Source organism: Oncorhynchus mykiss, chromosome 8, assembly GCF_057628025.1.
Source record: "Oncorhynchus mykiss isolate SJ-2025 chromosome 8, ASM5762802v1, whole genome shotgun sequence".
NCBI classification, from domain to species: domain Eukaryota; kingdom Metazoa; phylum Chordata; class Actinopteri; order Salmoniformes; family Salmonidae; genus Oncorhynchus; species Oncorhynchus mykiss.
In genome coordinates this window covers 75,475,443-75,500,214 of record NC_143029.1, presented here as the reverse complement: position 1 = coordinate 75,500,214, position 24,772 = coordinate 75,475,443, and the positions used below count along the sequence as shown (strand labels likewise).

Sequence of the window (24,772 nt, the reverse complement as noted above, 5' to 3'; positions counted from 1 at the left end):
TTAGAATGGAAGGAAGTGGGGGATTATTTGATCGCCTACGAATTGTCCGAAGGCAGCCCGTCCTCTGGCTTCTTTTTCTCTGCCTTCTCTTCAAATTACGGGGATCTGGGCCTGTTCCCTCGGAAGCAGTATATCATTCAAGTCGGGCTCGTCGGACTCGTTAAAGGAAAAAAATGATTCTGCCAGTCCGTTTTGAGTAATCGCAGTCTTGATGTCCAGAAGATGTTTTCGGTCATAAAAGTTGGTAGCAGCAACATTATGTACGAAATAAGTAAGTCTCTTCTTTTTTTAAATTTTTTTTTACAGAAAGTCGACCATTAGGCCTGATTCACGCAGTCTCCTTTGAACAGTTGATGCTGAGATGTATCTGTTACATGAACTCTGCGAAGCATTTATTTGGGCTGCAATCTGAGGTGCAGTTAACTCTAATGAACTTATTCTCTGCAACAGAGGTAACTCTGGGTCTTCCTTTCATGTGGCTGTCCTCATGAGAGCCAGTTTCATCATAGCGCTTGATGGTTTTTGCGACTGCACTTGAAGAAACATTCTATGTTTTTGACATTTTCCAGATTGACTGACCTTCATGTCTTAAAGTAATGATGGACTGTCATTTATCTTTGCTTATTTTGAGCTGTTCTTGCCATAATATAGACTTGGTATTTTACCAAATAGGGCTATCTTCTGAATACCACCCCTACCTGGACACAACACAACTGGCACACCTGTTAATTAAAATGCATTCCAGGTGACTACCTCATGAAGCTGGTTGAGAGAATGCCAATAGTGTGCAAAGCTGTCATCAAGGCACAGGGTGGCTACCTTGAATAATCTCTAATATAAAATATTTTATTTGTTTAACACTTTTTTGGTTACTACGTGATTCCACATTTCATAGTGTTGATGTCTTAACTATTATTCTACAATGTAGAAAATATGTTCTCTTCACAGTCTCCAAGTCCAGAACAGGCAATTGGAGGCACACAGTACGGAACAGCTAATGGGGATCCTTAATAAATACAAACACAAACGCTTAAAAAAAAGCTCAAATCAAATCAAATTGTATTTGTCACATGCACTGAATACAACAGGTGTAGGTAGAGCTTACAGTGGAATGCTTACTTACAAGCTCTTTCCCAAAGATGCAAAGTTAAATGGATGCACAAGAATAAAGCTATACAAGGAGTATTTTCAAAGAATACTTCCAACTCATCAATTTGTAATTTGCCAATTTCCTGTAAAGGTCCATTCCCCTATATAGTACTCAACAACAAAATGTTTTTTTAACTGTCACATTTTACACTCATTTGTATCATAGTTCAAAATCAGAGTATGGGGATTTGACAGCGACACACTCGTACACCACATTTCTGCGAACTTTACTGCGCAACAGCGTTGCTGCGTTTTCATTGGACAGAGCCGGGGACGCGGCGGATGACACAGCTATCGCGTTGGCGGAGCGCAAGGTCTCCTGCTCGAGTGGATTTGACAGGAGCCAACAGTTCAACACAACACCACTTTCAGGAAAATAGAAGTTAGGTGTCGGACCTGTAACTTGTAGTAGAAGTTAGACATATTCACGTTGAGTTAAAACATACAACTGTTGAATAACGACAGTATTGATACATGTGTAGGTAGACGGTGATAATGTTGGACCCTGCGGGAGGATGATGAAGAAGAGATTGTGGCGAGTTATGTCAGCGTGCCTACTTGTGTTATTACTGTGTTGGTAAGTTTTAGCTCTACGGTACTTCTATTTTCATAACAAGGAATGTGTTTTACCTCACTAGATAACTATAGCATCTCGTTAGCCAAAACAGCTAGCTAGCCAGGTTAGCTAGTTAGCTAGCTAGCTAAGTTACCTACTAACGTAGCTCAGAGTTGTTAGATAGCGAACGTTAGCTAGCTAGCTAGTGTTCGCCAGTAGCGTTGGCTAGCTCAGACAAATGCAGTTGTATTTTAACAATTCATATCGTATTGCCTCAGCCTGCCTCCATCACCAGAAAGTGGAGTATAGGACCCTAATAGTAACTTAACTAGTTACATAATATATCTATCATACTAAACAGGGTAGGTTAAATAACACACTATTGCCGAGTTGTTGCACGGCCTGTATTGATTTATAATATGTTCTGTTAGTCACATAATAGATTTTACCCTCACCTGATAGTTAAGGATTTACAGCCTATTAAGTCACTCAGTTAGCAGGCTCGCTGCTTTTAGGTCCTGACCCCTGGCTGTAAATCCTTCATCACCAAAGTTCAGAGGCTCCGTCCAGAGGTGATGAGAATCTAGGATAGGCTTAATGGAGAAGAATGCACCTGGTTTACTGTAATGGCACACATGAATGCTGCATTGATGCTCAGACAGAACTTACAATGGCCTGAAGTCCTTTCGAGGAAAGTGATGCTTCTTGGCCCTTACATTTTTCAAAGTGTAGCACAAGTCCGGCTCAGCGAGATGATGTTGCATGCACAAAGTAAACACAGTAGTGCAGGGATTGACATTAAGGTCTGAAAGGCACTCGGCCATGGCATTGGGCAAGTGAGGAGTATTTTTGGGTTGCCAGAAAATGATCACTTGCCCGAAAAATAGGCTAGCTATTTACACCTACACACGGGACGAGCTAGACATAGCAGACTACTGGAATTATTTGTATATCGGTTGTTATCAGTAAAAAAACAAAACAAATCGGCAATAAGGCAACCCGTCATTTCCTCAACTAAGAGTGTTGAAGCGCAAGGCTAACTTCTGTTATTTTGTTCCCGTAGCTATCAAGTTGTAGAAGCGTGAAGTGCACATGCACAGATACTGTGTGAGAGTAGTCTTGCATCGTGCTCATTTGGGGTGCTGCTCGTTGCAACGTCATCTCGCTGAGTTTACTTTAAAATGTACCTGGCCTAGGCTGTCATTTTGTAGTGGAAACTCATTAATGAGCTAAGCATCTGGAAAGTACCTAGTTAGGTGAAATGTGATGTGTAAACCTCCCCCTGAACTTTGTACTGCTATGATATGGCATGTTGATTGGCTATCTCCTTCCTCAGACTGCAGTGTTGGAGGCTACCCCTCCTTAATTCTACTCAGGCATGAAGGAGTTTTATTGACAGTCCCACCCCTGGATGCAAATCGAACTTTCTCAATGTACCAATAATCTGCCCTTTATCCTGAAGTGTGCACTTGTTCACTTCCCTTCAAGGATTCAAGAGGGGAGAGTCCACTTCAGGCGGAGGGTGTGTTTATGCTCAGGGAAGAGTGCTCAGTCACAATCACACCTTGGGTGTATCACTGTAAATGAGTCATAGAATGTGCCAGTTAGGCTGCTACTCCCTTATCTTGTTTCTCATGTGTTGTTAGAGGGAATTGAGCCAAAATCTGCCATCTAATGATCATATTATGTCCGCCCACAGTTGATTCTTGCTGAAATGACCGGTAGTACTATTAGGCTTGGGCGATATACCATTTATACCGTATACCGATGGTATGATTTTCAATACTGTTACTACAGGGAGGGGGGGGCGTGCTATGCCACTGCTTATAACAAACTACAAATAAAAACTGCAATATCTAACTTTTTTGGAGACCAGACCAAATTCACATAGAATTCTGAGTTATAAATGTGTCATTCTCATTGAAAGCAAGTATAAGAAGCTGTATATTTATTTGCTTCCCATTCTTAAGTTTTGGTTTTTGACATCAAAACGATGAAATAACATTTGGAATCATGTAATAACCAAAAAAGTGTTAAAATCAAAATATATTTTATATTTGAGATTCTTTAAAGTAGCCACCCTTTGCCTTGTTGACAGCTTTGCACACTCTTGGCATTCTCTCAACCAACTTCATGAGGTAGTCATCTGGAATGCATTTCAATTAAGGTGTGTCTTCTTAATTTGTGGAATTTCCTTCCTTCTTTCCTTCTTGCGTTTGAGGCAATCCGTTGTGTTGTGACAAGGTAGGGGTGGTATGCAGAAGATAGCCCTATTTGGTAAGAAAAAACTAGCTCAAATAAGCAAAGAGAAACAGTCAGTCCATCATTACTTTTAAGACATGAAGGTCAGTCAATCTGGAAAATTTCAAGAACTTTGAAAGTTTCTTCAAGTGCAGTCGCAAAAACCATCAAGCACTATGATGAAACTGGCTCTCATGAGGTCCGCCACAGGAAAGGAAGACCCAGAGTTACCTTTGCTGCAGAGGACTAGTTCAGTAGAGTTAACTGCATCTCAGATTGCAGCCCAAATAAATGCTTCACAGAGTTCAAGTAACGAGACACATCTCAACAGGTTCAGTGAATCAGGCCTTCATGGTCGAATTACTGCAAAGAAACCACTACTAAAGGACACCAATATGAAGAAGAGAATCATGGGCAATGGACATTAGACTGTTAGAAATCTGTCCTTTGGTCTGATGAGTCCAAATTTTAGATTTTTGGTTCCAACCACCATGTCTTTGTGAGACACAGAGTAGGTGAACGGATGATCTCTGCATGTGTGGTTCCCACCGTGAAGCATGGAGGAGGAGGTGTGATGGTGTGGGGGTGCTTTGCTGGTGACACTGTGATTTATTTAGAATTCAAGGCACACTTAGCCAGCATTCTGCAGCGATACGCCATCCCATCTGGTTTTCACTTAGTGGGACTATCATTTGCTTTTCAACAGGACAATGACCCAACACACCTCCAGGCTGTGCAAGTGCTATTTGAGCAAGGAGAGTGATGGAGGGCTGCATCAGATGACCTGACCTCCACAATCATCCGACCTCAACCCAATTGAGATGGTTTGATGAGTTGGACCACAGAGTGAAGGAAAAGCAGGCAACATGTTCTCAGCATATGTGGGAACTCCTTTAAGACTGTTGGAAAAGCATTCCAGGTGAAGCTGTTGAGAGAATGCCAAGAGTGTGCAAAGCTGTCATCAAGGCAAAGGGTGGCAACTTTTTAAGAATCTCAAATATAAAATATGTTTTGATTTGTTGAACACTTTTTTTGTTACTACATTATTCCATGTGTGTTATTTCATAGTTTTGGATGTGTTCACTATTATTCACAATGTAAAAAATAGTAAAAATAAAGAGAAAACCTTCAAAAATCAAATCACATATTATCGGTCACATACACATGGTTAACAGATGTTATTGCTAGTGTAGCGAAATGCTTCTAGTTCCGACAGTGCAGCAATATCTAACAAGTAATCTAACAATTCCACAACTACCTAATACACACAAATCTAAGTAAAGGAATGGAATAAGAATATACAGTGCCTTGCAAAAGTATTCACCCTCTTGGCAGTTTTCCTATTTTGTTTCATTACAACCTGTAATTTAAATTGATTTTTATTTGTTTTTCATGTAATGGACATACACAAAATAGTCCAAATTGGTGAAGTGAAATGAAAAAAATAACTTGTTTTAAAAAAAAACTGAAAAGTGGTGCATTTATATGTATTCATCTGGTGCAACTAATTACCTTCAGAAGTCACATAATTAGTTAAATAAAGTCCACTTGTGTGCAATCTAAGTGTCACATGATCTGTCACATGATCTCAGTATATATACTGTTCTGAAAGGCCCCAGAGTCTGCAACACCACTAAGCAAGGGGCACCACCAAGCAAGCGGCACCATGAAGACCAAGGAGCTCTCCAAACAGATCAGGGACAAAGTTGCGGAGAAGTACAGATCAGGGTTGGGGTATAAAAAAATATCAGAAACTTTGAACATCCCACGGAGCACCATTAAATCCATTATAAAAACATTGAAAGAACATGGCACCACAACAAACCTGCCAAGAGAGGGCTGCCCACCAAAACCCACTGGCCAGGCAAGGAGGGCATTAATCAGAGAGGCAACAAAGATACCAAAGATAACCCTGAAGGAGCTGCAAAGCTCCACAGCAGAGATTGGAATATGTGTCCACAAGACCACTTTAAGTCGTATGCTCAACAGAGCTGGGCTTTATGGAAGAGTGTCCAGAAAAAAGACATTGCTTAAAGAAAAAAATAAGCCAACACGTTTAGTGTTTGCCAAAAGGCATGTGGGAGACTCCCCAAACATATGGAAGAAGGTACTCTGGTCAGATGAGACTAAAACTGAGCTTTTTGGCCATCAAGGAAAACGCTGTCTGGCAGAAATCCAACATCTTTCATGTATCTTGGCATGTTCTCCACCAGTCTTTTCACATTGATGTTGGGTGCCTTTATGTCACTCCTGATGCAAAAATTCAAGCAGCTCGGCTTTGTTTGATGCTTGTGACCATCCATCTTCCTCTTGATCACATTCCAGAGGTTTTCAATGGGGTTCAGGTCTGGAGATTGGGCTGGCCATGACAGGGTCTTGATCTGGAGGTCCTCCATCCACACCTTGATTGACCTGGCTGTGTGGCATGGAGCATTGTCCTGCTGGAAAAAACAATCCTCAGAGTTGGGGAACATTGTCAGAGCAGAAGCAACTTTTCTTCCAGGACAACCTTGTACGTGGCTTGATTCATATGTCCTTCACAAAGACAAATCTGCCCGATTCCAGCCTTGCTGAAGCACCCCCAGGTCATCACCAATCCTCCACCAAATTTCACAGTGGGTGCGAGACACAGGCCTCTCCAGGTATTGCACCAACTGTGAAATTTGGTGGAGGAACGGTGATGACCTGGGGGTGCTTCAGCAAGGCTGGTATCAGGCTTATTCCACCAAATACTGATTTGTGAACTCTTCCTAAGTTAAAACATTACTATTGTGTTGTTTAAAAATGAATATGAACTTATTTTCTTTGCATTATTCGAGGTCTGACAACACCGCATCTTTTTAGTTATTTTGACCAGTTGTCATTTTCTGCAAATAAATGCTCGAAATGACAATATTTTTATTTGGAATTTGGGAGAAATGTTGTCAGGGGGTTATAGAATAAAATAAAAATGTTCATTTTACCCAAACACGTACCAATAAATAGTAAAACTAGAGAAACGGATAATTTTGCAGTGGTCTCTTCATTTTTTCCAGAGCTGTCTATGGATGAGCAATGACCGTGCAGCATAGGCAAGATGGTATACAATACAGTATATACATATGAGATGAGTAATGCAAGATATGTAAACATTTATTAAAGTGGCATTATTAAAGTGACTAGTGATGCATTTATTAAAGTGGCCAATGATTTCAAGTCTGTATGTAGGCAGTAACCTCTCTGTGCTAGTGAGGTCTGTTTAACAGTCTGATGGCCTTGAGATAGAAGCTATTTATCAGTCTCTCGGCCCCAGCTTTGATGCACCTGTACTGACCTCGCCTTCTGGATGGTAGCGCGGTGAACAGGCAGTGGCTCGGGTGGTTGTTTTCCTTGATGATCTTTTTGGCCTTCCTGTGCTATAGGTGTCCTGGAGGGCAGGTATTTTGCCTGCGTTGATGCGTTGTGCAGACCGCACCACCCTCTGGAGAGCCCTGCGGTTATGGGCGGTGCAGTTGCCGTACCAGGCGGTGATGCAGCCCGACAGGATGCTCTCAATTGTGCATCTGTAAAAGTCTGAGGGTTTTAAGTAACAAGCCAAATTTCTTCAGCCTCCTGAGGTTGAAGAGGTCCTGTTGCGCCCTTTTTTACCAAACTGTCTGTGTGGGTGGACCATTTCAGTTTGTCTGTGATGTGTATGCCGAGGAAGTTAAAACTTTCCACCTTCTCCACTGCTGTCCCATTGATTTGGATAGGGGGTTCTCCCTTTGCTGTTTCCCGAAGTCCACGATCATCTCCTTTGTTTTGTTGACGTTGAGTGAGAGATTGTTTTCCTGACACTGCACTCCGAGTGCCCTCATCTCCTCCCTATAGGCTGTCTTGTCGTTCTTGATAATCAAGCCTACTACTGTTGTCGTCTGCAAACTTTCTGATTGAGTTGGAGGTGTGCATGGCCACGCGGTCGTGGGTGAACAGGGAGTACAGGAGGGGGCTGAGCAGCAATGAATGAGTAGGTGTGTCCAAACTTGACTGGTACTGTATATCATTTTTTCTTTTATTTGTATAGCTCCCCTTGTGTGCACTTCTGGTAATACCATATACCCTGGTATGGTACAGAAACGGTATGACGGTATGAAAATCTGGATACCGCCAACCCTAAGTACTACTACTCATTCTAACTACAACTCATAATTCAAATTCCTCAGACTTGTAGGAATGTATGCTAGGCTTATGGTGTTGATTACATTACATTTTACTGCAGTATATTTGGCAAGTAGGCCTACTTTTGCTTTACTGCCTAGTTTCTTTCTACTGCCTATTGTTAATGTGGCCACACACTCTAATACATCATTTCTCGTCCAACGAAAACACCATGGCTCCTTAGAGGTTACATTAAGGCTGTTGGATCTGAATTAAAAGTTAAACACCCTACAACCTATATTATTTGTGTCTTACCAGACTCCAGTGGCCAAGCACAGTAGACTACTTGCCCTATAAATTCACTGCTAGACAAGGCCACGTTAGTGGTGCAGCTGTTTGACACTGCAGCTTAACACAATGACCTCTGTCCCCAGTAGAAATGTGACATTGTTGTGAGTGGACTTATTTAAAGCCTTGTCATGACCAGCGATCTCTGTTGTCCCGTGTCAAGATTCACAAGACAGCTGTGACATTGACTTGTCCATTTCCTTGACACACTGTCAGACTGTCAGCAGACAGTGGCATGCGCTTTTTAATTTTCCCTGTGCAGCCACATGGCATAAGGTTTTGACTTTGACCTCCCACCTCCAGCCTGGCCTGCCCCCCACAGTGATAAGATACACTGTGAGAGAGAGACACTGTCAGACACCAAGGCATTCCCATGTCGCCTCTTTCAGCTCTGAAACTGCTGGGAAGCAGCTCCCTCTGTTTGATTATGATTCCTTCATTGATTCTTTGAAATCAAGTTGTTTTTCTTCTGGTCAAGGCTTGTACTTGTTGGAACGGTAAACATAGTGACACTAGGTTACAGTATATTTCCACACCTTAATAGCATTAGGGTCAATTTCATCTAAATTCAGGAAGTAATCTGAAATTCCAAATCCACTATTCCCATTGCTCTCACTCTGTGGCCCCCATGCCTAAATCAATAACACTGATGTCTTCTCCTATGTTATCTCAGGCACCCCACTAAATATGTTAGCTGCACAGAGCAACCCCCAGAGGCTCAGACCCAGAGTCTGAAGGAAGATCCTGGCGACAGGTCCCATCACAAGGTACATCACCTGCTTCACCTGTTTGGACCATACGTTTCAATCATGCCTTTTGTTACATACCTAGTATAACATATCAACAACTCTCTTGTTGATATGATACCTGTTTCTTTAATGTTGGATACGACAACTAATGTTCACTTCCGGTCCGTCAGGGTGTTGTTCAGTTAGAGGATGGCTGGGGGTCACAGTATCTCCAGCACCTATCTGAAGAGGAGGTGCTGCCAGAGGGAGAGGCGGTGGAGACACAGCAGCGGGGCCTAGCAGAGGAGGAGGGGGCGGGGACTCCAAGCACTGAGGTGGAGAACAAGGAGCATGTTCAGGTACTTATGTTTTTATTTGGATCCCCATTTTGCTGTTAGAATTGTGATCTACTCTTCCTGGGGTCCAAAAGGTACAGGTTCTGCAGTGATGAATCATAAGAAGTAGACCTGAAGAACTACTCCACTCTGGCTTTCTTACTGTATGTGAAGCAGATGTCTATTTCTTTAGTTCAAAGAGCAGGTTGAGACTTGCATACCATCCACCAGACTTATTGACCAAACCTATTGATAAACACATACTGCACAGGCAGGTGGATGGTTGCCATGGACCATCAATATTAAGTTCGGTCTTTTACTGACAGTGCAGTGATAATGTTTTCCAGACGTTGGACCTGGAGGATTCTGAGAAGGAGCCAGAGACAGCAGAACCAGAGGCCGAGCCAGAGACAGCAGAACCAGAGGCCGAGCCAGAGACAGCAGAACCAGAGGCCGAGCCAGAGACAGCAGAACCAGAGGCCGAGCCAGAGACAGCAGAACCAGAGACAGCAGAACCAGAGACAGCAGAACCAGAGACAGCAGAACCAGAGACAGCAGAACCAGAGACAGCAGAACCAGAGGCCGAGCAGCCACCTCCAGAGCCCGTTGTCACCCAAGAGCTGCAGCCAACACCCACCTCTGACCTATTCCCTCTATCCTCTGCCCTCAACCCCGTCACTGAAGACCCCTCCATGCCCCATGGCTCATCCTCTAGTGTACCAGAGGATACTTTGTCTGATGTCCTTGTACCGGAATTCAGCGATACTGATCTTGCCACAGACGACTGTGAAGCTGGAGAAACCAACCCCTTTGATGAATCCTGGACCTGCCTGAGTAGCGGCTCCAACATCCAGGACCAGAGTCCCAGGTATTGTGACTTGGAATGTAGAATGTACATCTTGCAAATCTTTTCCTGAAACGCTTATTTTCAAGTCTTGTGAAAGCAAAAAGTATTTTGTAGAATTCTCACAAACGATCCAGGAAACCAAACCAGGGAATTGAATTTCATATGTGAAAATGCCCTAACCTTACCCGAGGCCCGAAATTGTGTTCGCTCCTTGAGAGCTAATGGCTTTAGCACAAATGGATAACACAGTCAAGTGGCGCACAGGAGGCTCAGGTTCGACCCCAGTTGCTTTTTACCAGTGTTTGAATGTAGGCTCTCTTTCTATTGTCTCCCTCTGTAGTCTTCCTGTTGTCCTGGAGAAACTTAACAACGCTCAAGGAAAAGGCACCAAGACCGACAACACCTCCCACATGCTGAAAGAACGGGTAGAGATACACCAACATTTGTTACATAGAAATAATGTTTTCTGATGCTTATAGTCCCCAAAGTGCAAACTCCAAGCTTAATTAAGCCCAGCTTAAATGCTTGAGTATATGATGATTGAAGTAAGTATTTGAACTGAGTCTGATGTACTGTTGACTGCTGTTGCCAGGGCTTGAGCTCACACATCGCCACGGAGAAGGATCCTAATGTGGCAACCAAGGATGCGGAGGACATCCCCACCTTTGACGAGTGGAAGAAGAAAATTATGGAGAAGGAGAACAGTAAGATAGATGGTGTTCCTGTCTCACACACTCACTCACTCACTGGTTTTGAATTAAAACTGTATCTCTCTTCATAGCTCTGGCCACTCACATCTCCACCAATGGCGGCTCCCACGCTGTAAAGAAGGTGCAGAAGAACTTCAACAACTATGCCTCAGTGGAGTGTGGCGCCAAGATCCTGGGTTCTAACCCAGAGGCTAAGGTATCTATTTCAAACTGTCACCCTCCAAACCCATCTATATATTCAGTTGATACAACTGATTTTAATAGCTAGCTTTGCATATATTGATGGAAGGATCTTGTTTTCTGCCAGAGTACTTCAGCCATATTAATGGAGAGCATGGATCATTACATGTTGAACCCCTGCAGCAACAAGATCTGGTGAGTGTGTGCGTGCGTTTGGAGATCTCTCGCCCCTTCTCTCGCTCTCTCTCTCGCCCCTTCTCTCGCTCTCTCTCTCGCCCCTTCTCTCGCTCTCTCTCTCTCTCGCCCCTTCTCTCTCTTTCTCTCTCTCTCCCCTTCTTTCTCTCTCCCCCTTCTCTCGCCCTCGCCCCTTTTCTCACTCTCTCTCTCTCTCGCCCCTTCTCTCTCTTTCTCTCTCTCTCCCCTTCTTTCTCTCTCCCCCTTCTCTCGCCCTCGCCCCTTCTCTCTCTCTCTCGCCCCCTTCTCTTTCTCTCTCTCGCCCCTTTCTCTCTTTCTCGCCCCTTCTCTGTCTCTCGCCCCTTCTCTCTCTATCGCTCCTTCTCTCTCTCTCTCTCTCGCCCCTTCTCTCTTTCTCTCTCTCTCTCGCCCCTTCTCTGACTCGTCCCTTCTCGCTCTCTCACCCCTCCTCTCTCTCGCCCCTTCTCTCTCTTTCTCTCGCTCCTTCTCTCTCTCTTTCTCTTGCTCCTTCTCTCTCTCTTTCTCTCGCTCCTTCTCTCTCTCTTTCTCTCGCTCCTTCTCTCTCTCTTTCTCTCGCCCCTTTTCTCTCTCTCTCTCTCTCACGCTCCTTCTCTCTCGCTCCTTCTCTCTCTCGTCCCTTCTCGCTCTCTCACCCCTTCTCTCTCGCCCCTTCTCTCTCTCTTTCTCTCGCTCCTTCTCTCTCTCTTTCTCTCGCTCCTTCTCTCTCTCTTTATCTCGCCCCTTTTCTCTCACTCTCTCTCACGCTCCTTCTCTCTCGCTCCTTCTCTCTCTCGCCCCTTCTCTCTCGCCACTTCTCTCTCTCACCCCTTCTCTCTCTCTCTCGCCCCTTCTCTCTCTCTCTCAGGTTCATCATCGAGCTGTGCGATCCCATCCAGGTGAAGCAGTTGGACATTGCTAACTTTGAGCTCTTCTCCTCCACACCCAAAGACTTCCTGGTCTCCATCAGTGACAGGTTTGATTTTTAGCCATAGATCTGGGGCATGTTCATTAAGGCACGCATGGAAAAACGTTTTAAACCATTTAAAAACTGAAACGAAAATTTGCTGTTATTGGACAAGTTCATATAGTCTCTCCCTGTTTCAGTCAGTTTTCTTCTTCTTGGTGCTTTATGAACACAACCACAATGGGAATATCTTGATTTGATATCTTTCAAACTGTCATTTGATGATGAACATCATACATGTTACTAAAATAGTCAGTACTACTGCACTAATAAGGGTTGAACAATAGGTTGAATGATGTTGAGTGTTGTTGGATGATTCTCCCTCAGGTACCCGACCAACAAGTGGGTGAAGCTGGGCACTTTTCATGCTCGGGAGGAGCGCACTGTTCAGAGTTTCCCTCTGGACGAGCACCTGTACGCCAAATATGTCAAGGTGTGTATGGCATTCTCCTGCACCTTCTGTTATCTACCCCCTCCTTTACTCCCATTCTAGTCATCTAGGTCTCTCTTGGAAAAGAGGTATTCTGACTTCAATGGGACTACTTGATTAATTACAAATAAAATCAAGACTACAGTAGCCCCCTCTTTACTCTGTTATGGCCCTCTCCTTCACAAGTGGGTCAAACTCAAATCCCGCTCTGGGCTGTTTGTGTGTTTGTGCTGGTCGTCTCATTCTAGAGTAATGTTTTACAAATGTACAAAACATTGGAGCCTTTCTCGTCTTTAAACTGATGCTTCTGTACCTCTTCTCTGAAGAGCGGAACAGGAACCAGCATTCATTCATTGGTCCTATTTTAAATGCATGTATGCTTCTTGTAATTACTTGTTTCTCTTCCTTTGTTTCTCCTGCTTCAGATGTTCACCAAGTACATAAAGGTTAGCCTATTTATATCTTAGAGGTGATTGGTCTGTGGAGGAGCATGTAGAGGGTTGAAGGGAAGGGAAGGGCTTTAGTGTTACAATGCTAACAGTAGGAGAATCTTGCTAACTGATCAGCACCAGCTTACACTAGGCCAGGTAGCAAATAATCCTTCTATCTAGATAAAGCCACTGAACATATCTCTAATCATTATAATTCATCTAGTCATGTCAGTCATGAGAATACCATGTCATTTTGACAGTAGACATTTTGACTGTGGAGTAGCCCATTCTTTAAAGGGCAACTTCTCCGATAGAAAACAGCCTATGTGGCATCGATATGAGTCAGAAACATTTATTTTAGTGTCAAAGTTGACTACAAAGTGTAAATATGATTACTTTTGTTAATTAAGTCTGTCTCGTCTATAACTGTATTACTTGAGGGTTGGGTTTTGAGTTCGACAATGCTCACTTGCCTTTTTCATCTTAGATTCATTCAGACTAATTTGAGGAAGGAATACTGACTTTGCTGCTATGGTGTCTCATGGGGATCAAACCATATTCCCTTGACTGAAATCTTGACTTTTCTTAATGAACATCAGTGAAACACATTTGGAATCGTTGCATTTAGTCTCTTTAAGTGTGTAGGGCAAGGCGGTTCATCACAGCTTCAAAGTGCCTGTAATAGCTTGTCGCTGACCAGCCAGACAATCATCAATGTTAACAACAACTAACTTGAATTTGATATTTGTCACACGATTTCAATAACAATTTAACCACTGGCCAAATCATAGCTTTGCCAAGTGTTCATATTGCAACATGATTATTATCACTGACAGTGTAGAACAGTCCCACCATGCACTAATGCCTGTCTCCTGGATGTAAATGATGTCTGTGTTTCATTGCAGGTGGAGCTGGTCTCTCACCATGGATCTGAACACTTCTGCCCCCTTAGTCTCATAAGGTAGGCAATGAATGGAAAAACATTTAGTTAATGGAAGTTTTACAGCCATTAAGAAAACCCACCAAAACCCACCAAAAATACATCAATTTCCTGAATAAACAGGTATTTGCCAATTCGGAAAGTATTCAGACCCCTCAACTCTTTCCACATTTTGTTACATCACAGCCTTATTCTGAAATGGATCAAAAAAAGAATACAGAACAGAATACCCCCTAATGACAAAGCGAAAACAGGTTTTTAGAAATAATAAATATAAATACCTTATTTACATAAGTATTCAGACACTTTGCTATGAGACTCGAAATTGAGCTTAGGTGCATCCTGTTTCCATTGATCATCCTTGAGATGTTTCTACAACTTGATTGGAGACCACCTGTGGTAAATTCAAATGATTGGACATTATTTGGAAAGGCACACACCTGTCTATATAAGGTCCCACAGTGGACAGTGCATGTCAGAGCAAAAACCAAGCCATGAGGTTGAAGGAAAATGTCCGTAGAGCTCCGAGACAGGATTTTGTTTCGGCACAGATCTGGGGAAGGGTACCAAAACATTTCTGCAGCATTGAAGACCTCAAGAACATAGTGGCCTCCATCATTCTTAAGTGGAAGAAGTTTGGCCGCCCGGCCAAACTGATCAATCGGGGGAGAAGGTCCTTGGTCAGGGAGGTGACCAAGAACCCAATGGTCACTCTAACAGAGTTCCTCTGGAGAGATGGGAGAACCTTCCAGAAGGACAACCATCTCTGCAGCACTCCACCAATCAGGAATTTATGGTAGAGTGGACAGACGTAAGCCACTCCTCAATAAAAGGCACATGACAGCCCACTTGGAGTTTGCCAAAAGGCACCTGAAGGACTCTCAGACCATGAGAAACAAGATTTTCTGGCCTGAAGAAGCTAAGATTGAACTCTGTAGAAGAAACCTGGCACCATCCCTACGGTGAAGCATGGTGGTGGTAGCATCATACTGTGGGGATGTTTTTCAGCAGCAGGGACTGGGATCGAGAAAGAAGAACGGAGCAAAGTACAGAGCGATCCTTGATGAAAACCTGTTCCAGAGCGCTCAGGACCTCAGACTGGGGTGAAGGTTCACCTTCCAACAGGACAATTATCCTAAGCACACAGCCAAGACAATGCAGGAGTGGCTTCGGGACAAGTCTCTGAATGTCCTTGAGTGGCCCAGCCAGATCCCGGACTTGAACCCGATCGAACTCAGATCTCTGGAGAGACCTGAGAATAGCTGTGCAGCGTCGCTCCCCATCCAACCTGACAGAGCTTAAGAGGATTTGCACAGAAGAATTGGATAAACTCTCCAAATACAGGTGTACCAAGCTTGTAGCGTCATACCCAAGAAGACTCGAGGCTGTAATCCCTGTTCTACAACAAAGTACTGAGAAAGGGATCTGAATGCTTATGTAAATAGCATTTAAAAAAAAAATTTTTAGCTAAAATGTAAAAAAGTTTTTTTTGTCATTATGAGGTATTGTGTGTAGATGAGGGGAAAAAACTATAATACATTTTAGAATAAGGCTGTAACGTGAAAAAGTGAAGAGTCTGAATACTTTCTGAAGACACTGTGTACGAGTGTGAGGCGGCAGGTAGCCTTGTGGTTAGAGCTTTGGGCCAGTAACCGGAAGGTTGCTGGATCGAATCCCAGAGTTAACAAGGTCAAATTATGTTGTTCTGCCCCTGAGCAAGGCAGTTAACCCACTGTTCCCCAGGCGCCGAAGATATGGATGTCGATTTAAGGTGGTTCAGAGGGGTTGGGTTAAATGCGGAAGACACATTTCAGTTGAATACATTCAGTTTGACAACTGATAAGTCGCCCCTCACCAGTCTTGCATCTGGAGCTGCTAGTGTACTGTTTTACTGATCTCTCTCTCTTGAAGCTGCCTTGTGTCAGGGGCACTGGGAATACATTGAGCCCGTATGCTCTGGCTGTCAGAGTTTGCAGGACATTTTGTCTTCTAAAGGTACAGCTAGCCACTCGCTTAACATGCTTTTTTCTCCTACAGAGGCATTACTAGTTGTAAAACAAAAAGTACAGCTAGCCACTTGCTTAACATGCTTTTTTCTCCTACAGAGGCATTACTAGTTGTAAAACAAAAAGTACAGCTAGCCACTTGCTTAACATGCTTTTTTCTCCTACAGAGGCATTACTAGTTGTAAAACAAAAAGACAGCTGGAACTTAATGTACCACTAGGGCTCATTGTATTCTTGTGGGACTTAAACACACATTTGTAGTATTTGCTAACTCTCAGTTTGATGTTAGTTTAAACATTTAAGGAGTTTAAACTTTTTATTTTAGGATATCTTAGCTATCATTTGTAATGTTATTACTGGGCTCCTGGTGTATCTTTGTCTGCCCTCTGGTGACTGCTAGACAGTATAACACGTCTTCCTTTCTGTCGAAGGGTTTTTGGAACGAGTATGGTGGAGGAGTATGAGGAGATCGCTGACCCCCTGGACAGACTAGATGACCAGGATGACGACCTCGGTGAGAGCCTCCTGTTCTTCTGCACTATCTGAAATACTTATCAAAATTCTCTCAACCATCATGGTCATAAACATATCAATAAAATGTCTCTGGTCATGCGTATCAGACAGGAAATGCATGATAAGATATGACGCATTCATCAATGTACATTAACATGTTACAAGTACACAGCAACATGTTCACCTTATGACGAGACTAGATGTAATATGTCAACAAAGTCCTTATACAGGTGTTAGGTTCTAAATATCAGAGTAAGAAATTGACGGACACTATGAAAGCTCTAACCCTAGACTATGGCACCCCTCATGTCTCTAGTAGAACTTAGGATTAACAATAGTTAACATTTAGGAATCCCAACCCATCACAGGTTAATGTAATTTGTACCTCTCACCTTTGAACTGTTTGGATGTTGTTCCTGGTGAGTGTGATGTTATCTCTCCTGTGTTTGTGTGACCTTCAGATTATCCTCCTGGATACGTTCCTGCAGAGGACAAGGCTTCAAATGACCTCATAGGATCAGCCAAGGGTGAGTTAGACACATACAGCCAAATAAATATCCCATTACACCAGTCACACAACTATGGTTTCATCCTGCGTATAAGTGTCTTTGAGACTCACAGGGTTCCCACCCCTCTTAGTATTGAAAAAATGAGATCTGTCATACCTGAGTCTGTAAACCCTTTGTGACGTCTATGTGGGGAGGGTTTCAATGACTGGTATAAGTATTCACTCATGGGCTGTCTTGTTCCAGACGTCATTCTGAACATGGTGAACAACATTAAAGTCAACGTGCTGGGGGGAGGACCAGGTGAAGGGAACTTCTCAGGCCAGACAGTGAACCTGACTGTCGTTACATCATCTGACCCTGACACCACCACCAGCCCAGTGTAAGTACCAGCCAACCAGTCACTTTCACTTGATATAGATCTACAATAATGGCAGACATTTTGTCATTTAAAATGCTGAAGTGTTTATTTTTTTAAGTCTGACGGCAATGGTATTTACCAGAGTGTATTAGAAGTCAGCTAAATGGGATAGTTTGTGATTCCTATGATAATAAATCACATTTCTGTTAGGGCCTGCAGGTTACCGTGCTTGGATGTGCATTATTGGTATTTTATAGCTGTAATAGCTTATGTCCCTGTCTCTCTTTCTCTGTGTCTTTCTCTCCCTGTTTCTGTCTCTCTTTCTCCGTGTCTTTCTCTCCCTGTTTCTGTCTCTTTCTTCCTGTTTCTCCCTGTTTCTGTCTCTGTTCTCAGGCCTGACGCTGTAGAGGTGGAGCAGCCTGAAGTACTAGAGGACCCTGATGTCACTACCACAGAGGAACCCAAACCAGAGCATGTAACTGAAGAGGAGCAGGTAGTCTCTCCTATAGAGGAGGAGGAGGAGGAGGTCCAGTCTATAGTCACCATGCTGGAGGAGGAAGAGGATGGGAGGGAGAAAGAGGAGCACCGTTGCCCTGGCCATCGACAGCAAGAAAGCCTTGACTACTGTGGCCCATCTTCCTCCTCTTCTTGCTCCTGCTCAGCCTCCCTCCAGGAGTACCTCGTTCACCAGTGTTCTTTTCAGAGGAACTATACCAGCCAGGAGAGGAAACCAGAGGCTACTCCAGCTCCAGTCACCCCCACCACCCCGTCACAGCAGCTGCCCATCTCCCCCACGCCCACCCAGACACCCCAGCATTCACACACTCAGGGGGAACAACCCCAGGAGAGAGAGCCCAGCTCTGCCCATGGGGAGAGAGAAGCCAGGCCCACTGACACCCCACCACACCTTCCATGGGTTGAGACTGAGGCAGTGGAAGAGGTAGAGCCCAGTATGGAACTGCCCCACCTAGAGCCCAGCCAGACCTCCACCCTGCCCAGACCCAGCTCCACCGACACCTCCAGCTCTGCCGCCAGGCCCACACCTGCCGTGGCGCCTCCACTCCACACCTTATCCAAAGACCTGCCTGGGCAGAAGCACCCCATCACTGGGGCAGAGAAAAGCCAGGAGGTGCAGCAGGGGGAGATCAGGCAGCCTCCCACTGTCGCCACCTCCAGCTCCAGTGGCCCAGTGGAGCAGAGCTGGGGAACCCCTGTAGAGGAGAGGCCCTGTCCTGAAGTCCAGCCTGTAGAACAAGACAACATCCCGGTCATCCACCAACCACATGTGGCTGATCCACTCCCCCCACCCCTCCTCACTACCTCCACCCCCACAGAGCAGCAGCAGCCTCTGGGATCCCCACTTAAACCAGCGGGTGCCGGCGGCGGAAACACTACTCCTGAGGAGCAGAACTCTGTCCCCGTCGTGGTCATGACGGAGCCCCACTCGCATGGCCATGGCCAGGCCGTGGCCACGGAAACCAAGGGGAAGGCGGAGCTTGTGGAGGACATTGTCTTCACCCCGTCGCCCAATGGCAACGGGCAGCAGCTGCCTCGCCCCACCTCCTTCCAGCCCTCCTCTCCTTCCCCTTTAGACTTCTATGCAGAGCTCCACAATGCCACGGAGCAGGGGAACGGGAACCCGATGCACGGCTCCACCAGCCAGAAGGAGTCTGTGTTCATGAGGCTCAACAACCGCATCAAGGCCCTGGAGATGAACATGTCGCTGAGCGGACGCTACCTAGAGCAACTCAGCCAGCGGTACAGTGGCCTCAGCGATTCATGGATGGCCATTGGCTGAGCATTAAGCACCATGCTGCTGGTTTTATTAACTGTCAGATGTCAGACCTATTGGAACTAGAGTTAGTCAATTGAAGGTTTAGATGGTGATGCTGATACTTCTGTGTGTTTTGTTGAAGATACCGAAGGCAGATGGAAGAGATGCAGAGGGCTTTCAACCAAACCATCATCAAACTGCAGAACACATCCAGGAAGGCAGAGGAGCAGGTGCGGAGTGGAGGGGGACCTACAATGTGTTTGTCTAGAACGTTACATACTGCGTAGCCTATCTTAAGATGGAGTCTCAGGCGGGTATCGCACAGTTTTGGCCTTTAAATTATTTATTTTTTTAACCTTTATTTAACTAGGCAAGTCAGTTAACAACAAATTCTTATTTACATGGATGGCCTAGGAACAGTGGGTTAATTGCCTTGTTCAGGGGCAGAATGACAGATTTTGTCATCTAGTCACTCAAAATTGCAGGGAGGGTGTCATTTGCAATGTCTGGGAATATGTCTTGTGAGAGTGTTTGTGATTGGTCAGCTCAAAAGTTTCCTTTGTCCCTATAGGACCAGAGACAGACAGAGTCCATCCATTCGTTGCAGAGCCAACTGGAGGACGTCACACAACTGGTGCTCAACCTGTCTGTGAGAGTCAGCCAGCTGCAGAGCCAGGTAGATACTACATCATTTCTACCCTATTGAATACAGCAGGTTTGGGGTCAATACATTTAAATTCAGTCAGTGGGAAGTGAACTAAAGAACTACTACACCTCGTTGCTTTTCAACAAGGACATTTGCCACCTGAATTGACATGGAATTGAACCCAACCCTGGAATGCAGCAGTAAAATGTATTCTATATTTCTTGACACCCCTTACCTTACATGGCTGCAGTGTGCTAACTTGACCCTGTCTCTGTTGTAGGTGACAGACAGGCAGAGTTACCTCCTGCTGTGCCTGGTGTTGTGTTTCATCCTGGGCCTGCTGCTGTGTTTCCAGCACTGTCGCATGGCTGCCATCATGCAGCCTCCCTCCACAGACCCTCCTATAACCTACAGCTACTGCTCCCCAGAGAGGTATCTACACTCACATCTTCTGTTATGTCCCACTAGGGGGAACACCAGGGGTTGTGATTAAGTACTGCTTATGAATGGGTTACGAATGTGTTATGAAGTCCTTACATAGGTACCCTTCAATTGGTGTTATCACATCTCATCCAAGGGACACCACACACTCACCTGCGCATTATTGTTGACATACATGAAGTGTCATCAGGATGCTGTGTTTAAAGTAACTGTCCAGTGTTTCCAGGTTTCTATGAAATATGACCTATAATTAATTACAATATGAGTGAAATAGTTTTCCTTCCAAATGTTTTTTTATTTTTTAAGTATGTTAAAAAGCAGCTTTTCTGTGTTGGAGTGGTCTGGGTGTATACCGGTCTTTAAAGATATTCACGCGAGAAGACCTCTGATTGGCCAGTGCAACATCCTCTGAGGAAATATCAAGCATTTTTTAAACGGTCTGTTTGAGATACATGTTTGAGGTGGGGTTTTTGAAGGTTTTTTTTTTTCTTCTCCAATTGATGCTTTTGCCACATACAAGTATAGGACATTATTTGGGTATGAGTTAACAATATGAACTTTTAAAAGTGAGATTTTCACTGGACAGTTACTTTAAGTCTAATTCATCCTGTCTCTTCCCCTCAGGCGGTTCTCTGAATATGAAGACATGAGCTTGAAGAGACGAGCCTCATATCCTCTCCTGCACTCTGATTCCTTTCAGTTACCTACCACTGAAGGCAAGTTTACTCATGACTATGTCTGTATGTGTGTGTGGAGGAGTGTGTACTTCCTTCTGATTCCTCATTCTAAGGTTTGTGGTAGCCCATTCATAGACACTATCCACCTTAGTGGCTGTCTATTCATGAAGGTACCTTCTGGCTGGGGGAGTTTTGTTACACGGTCTTAAACTGATAACACACATTGCTTGCGCTACGATTTTGGAAACATAATTTCTCGCTGATATGAAAGATGAGTTCCTTTATTAAAAGAAACTGTGTTAACGGTTCCACACAGCCATATTTACATGTTACATTGCTTGTTTACGGAAGACAGAGGCTGTGCTCATTAGCTGTGTGTTGTGATTGTAGTTTACATGGTCCCACCAGTAAGCGGTGTTTATAGCTGAGAACCCTTGGGATAAGGCAGAATGCCTTGGGTTCTCGAGAGCAAGGTTTGTAGTTGCTGTTTGGCTGATTTTATAATATTGTTTCACAATCAGTTTTTTTTTAATATAATTTGCTTTCTATTTTCACCTTGTGCTTGCAGGTGCAGAGTCACTGCAAACTGTTGAACCAATCAATTTTCCACCAGCTAATAAAAAGGTATGGATGGAACAGTGTCGCTATCTCAAGGAAATTCTCAACACTCTCTCACATATAAACTGTATCATGTATAACTGTATCATGAACATGATCTCTCCTCATCGCCAACCTCAACAAATAAAATCTCTCTCCTCAACCCTTCCCCCCTCTGTCCCCAACACTTCTCTGCTGAAGAAACGCAGTAAGATGAAGACCGTGGAGACCCTGAAGAGCACTGCTTTCTGTTCTCCTTTGCTTGCTAACCAAGCGCCCATATATAACGACCGTGGCACCATAGACCCTCTACCCCGCACGGGGCATCTCCGCCACCCTGCCTTCAGGGACCCCCCCTCTGAGGGCAGCTCCGAGGGCTCCTCCCAGTCAGACGAGCCCTCCTTCTGCGGCCTCGCTGCTGCCACCTGCACGCGCCTCTGTGACGGCCTGCCCCCGCCCAGGAGCAGGGCAGAGAAGCTGGCTTTCAAGCCTGGGCGCGTGGATCTCCTGCAGGGCCCGCGGAGAGACAGGAGCGAAGCTACACCCACCATCCTTACCCTGCAGGACCTCATCGGGGGGGAAAAAGAGCTAGCTGCAGGGAGGCTGGGAGTGATGGCGCTCTGAGGTCCTGTCTGACACAGACTGCTCCTCCTTCAGACTCTGGAACACTCATCCTCTGAAAGGAGGGTTGTTGTTATCTCTGTATACATAGGAGGCTTTAGGCTAGTACACAAATGAGACAATCCCTCTTCTTCCACCTCCTAACCAGCATGTTCTGTCCATGTTCTCTGTCAAACCTTTTGTCAGGCTCTTTGTTATGAGGTTAATAATGACATCCTTAAAAGATAAGCTAACTTTTTTTAACCAAATCTGTATTTTGGATGTAAATGGCATGTTCTAGAATAAAACATGGACAAAAGCCTAAATACGTCATTTTAGAAACGCAACTTCTGAAATCATCTTTCCAAACTTTTATCTGCAATGTTATATTTAATTTTGTGCGACTCAAGCAGTTTCCCCTATCCATCTGTGCTTATTTTCCGTGTAGCCCGAGCATGCGCACCCAGAGAAGTATCATGGGCTACACGGAGAAATATCGCTCGAGACGCACAATATGAAATATGTTTCCAATAAAGTTTGGTGTGACAAAAGGTAATGTGTACAACATCTGAAGACCTGCATCACTATAGTGAGAGCGTTGCCGTTTCTAAAAGGATGTATTTGGGTGATTTTAGAGCTTTTGTTTTACTTTATCCCCACCCTGGCACTGCAGAATGAGCAGGAGGAAGTCTATCTCTGGTTGGGGTAAGTTTATCAAAAACAAGTGAAATCGCAAAAAAATAATGTCTGGGCACTTCTATAACATCCCATTTACATTCAAAATACAGATTTGGTAAAAAAGAAAAGTTATCCTTTAAAGGTGCACAATGTAACAATCAAAACTACAAATAATAGCCAATGTCAAGGATGGGCTAAAGGAATACAATTCCATGAAAGGAAAATCTAAGTTAGAATTTGCTTTTACTAGTGGGTTGCTGGTCATGTTCATTTCATAGAAACAGCAGGTTTTTCCTGTTTCAAGATTGGTTCTCATTTTCTGAAGTTGAAAACAATTTATTATATTAGGGATAAATGGGCCCTATCAAAGCTATTTGACCACAGTAAAAGTCCAGCAACACCTGCTATGACCTAGCTTTTTGTTAGAACTTGTTTTGTAATTTATGGACGAGTGAGTAGATTGTACCATGGTTGGACACATGAAATTTCATGCAAATGTCACTTAAATGTAAATCGTTAATATATTTATCATATGAATAAATGCAGGTTGAGACTTTTCTACTTTTACGTTGGGGACTTTTATTTAGACATTTCCCCCAAAATGCTGTGACCTGGAAGTGACATTCTAATCTGGGTGACAGACGGAAGCGAGATGGCCCACTCCCTCATTTTTTGGGGTTACATTACAGTCAATGAACTAAGCAGGCCAGACCCAACTCCTATTGCATTGGGGTCTATTTATTTTTTTTATTTTACCTTTATTTAACTAGGCAAGTCAGTTAAGAACAAATTCTTATTTTCAATGACGGCCTAGGAACAGTGGGTTCAAGGGCAGAACGACAGATTTGTACCTTGTCAGCTCGGGGGTATGAACTTGCAACCTTCCGGTTACTAGTCCAACGCTCTAACCACTAGGCTACCCTGCCGCCCCAATGGGCGAACAGTTCTCCTATGGGAGAACCACCCTGTTAAGCAGAACGGATTTATTTTAATTTCGTTCAATTGTAAGCAGCCTGAGTGAACTATCTTAATTTATCCACCATTTTTGGCTGACAAGAAGCCTGGGATCACAGGTGTTGTTTACAGAGCTAGCTAGTCTAGTACTGCGCAAAATAACTTGACTGCAGCTGGGTTTTCTTCAGCCAGCAGGCCGGTAACATTTCAGTGTGTAGTACCTGGATGCCACAGTAGAAATGTGACCATCGTTTTCCCAAAAATGAAGAGCTCAGACATTAGTGGGTGGATGGACAGGTTGCACCTTTATTGAACAAAAATATAAATGCAACATGTAAAGTGTTGGGCCCATGTTTCATGAGCTGAAATAAAAGATCCCAGAATTTTTCCAAATGCACAAAATGTTTATTTTGGGCAAAAATGTGTTTACATCACTGTTAGTGAACATTTATCCTTTGTCAAGATAATCCATCCTCCTGACAGGTGTGGCATATCAAGCTGATTAAAGTTTTGTCACAACGCAATGCCACAGATGTCTCAGGTTTTGAGGGAGCGTGCAATTGTTATGCTGACTGCAGGAATGCCCACCAAAGCTGAATTGAATGTTAATTTCGCTACCATAAGCCACCTCCAACGTTGTTTTAGACCATTTGTAACCGCGCCAGCCCAGGACATTCACATCCAGCTTCTTCACCTGCGGGATCGTCTTGAGACCAGTCACCCAGACAGCTGATGAAACTGAGTAGTATTTCTGTCTGTAATAAAGCCTTTTTGTGGGGAAAAACTAATTCTGATTGGCTAGGCCAGGTTACCACCCATGGATGTGCCTCTGCCAAGTCATTTGAAATC

The 24,772-nt window shown here is 44.1% G+C and overlaps 1 protein-coding gene across 2 annotated transcripts; it reads left to right on the top strand.

Moving 5' to 3' along the window:
- Positions 1 to 1,405: 1,405 nt before the first annotated feature.
- LOC110530981 (SUN domain-containing ossification factor) lies at positions 1,406 to 23,536 on the top strand. 2 transcript variants are annotated; one of them, XM_036986179.2, is made up of 22 exons: positions 1,406 to 1,726; positions 9,084 to 9,177; positions 9,330 to 9,497; positions 9,821 to 10,341; positions 10,661 to 10,745; positions 10,913 to 11,024; positions 11,102 to 11,226; positions 11,338 to 11,405; positions 12,271 to 12,378; positions 12,697 to 12,802; positions 13,225 to 13,245; positions 14,136 to 14,191; positions 16,608 to 16,690; positions 17,151 to 17,216; positions 17,442 to 17,577; positions 17,950 to 19,314; positions 19,473 to 19,560; positions 19,902 to 20,006; positions 20,257 to 20,408; positions 21,042 to 21,133; positions 21,663 to 21,718; positions 21,893 to 23,536. In XM_036986179.2, exons 1-22 carry the CDS (start codon positions 1,665 to 1,667, stop codon positions 22,313 to 22,315), a joined length of 4,092 nt encoding a protein of 1,363 aa, XP_036842074.2. In that variant the 5' UTR covers positions 1,406 to 1,664; the 3' UTR covers positions 22,316 to 23,536. The 2 variants fall into 2 exon arrangements, with proteins under 2 accessions (XP_036842074.2, XP_036842075.2); XM_036986180.2 differs by lacking the exon at positions 13,225 to 13,245.
- The last annotated feature ends 1,236 nt before the right edge of the window (positions 23,537 to 24,772 follow it).

What these genes read in the sequence shown, in the direction of transcription:
- LOC110530981 (XM_036986179.2), top strand. Translation starts at nt 1,665, where the DNA reads ATGATGAAGAAGAGATTGTGGCGAGTTATGTCAGCGTGCCTACTTGTG. An exon ending in CTTGTGTTATTACTGTGTTG is followed by an intron (nt 1,727 to 9,083) that starts GTAAGTTTTAGC and finishes ATGTTATCTCAG; the next exon opens with GCACCCCACTAAATATGTTA. An exon ending in TGCCCCCTTAGTCTCATAAG is followed by an intron (nt 14,192 to 16,607) that starts GTAGGCAATGAA and finishes TTTCTGTCGAAG; the next exon opens with GGTTTTTGGAACGAGTATGG.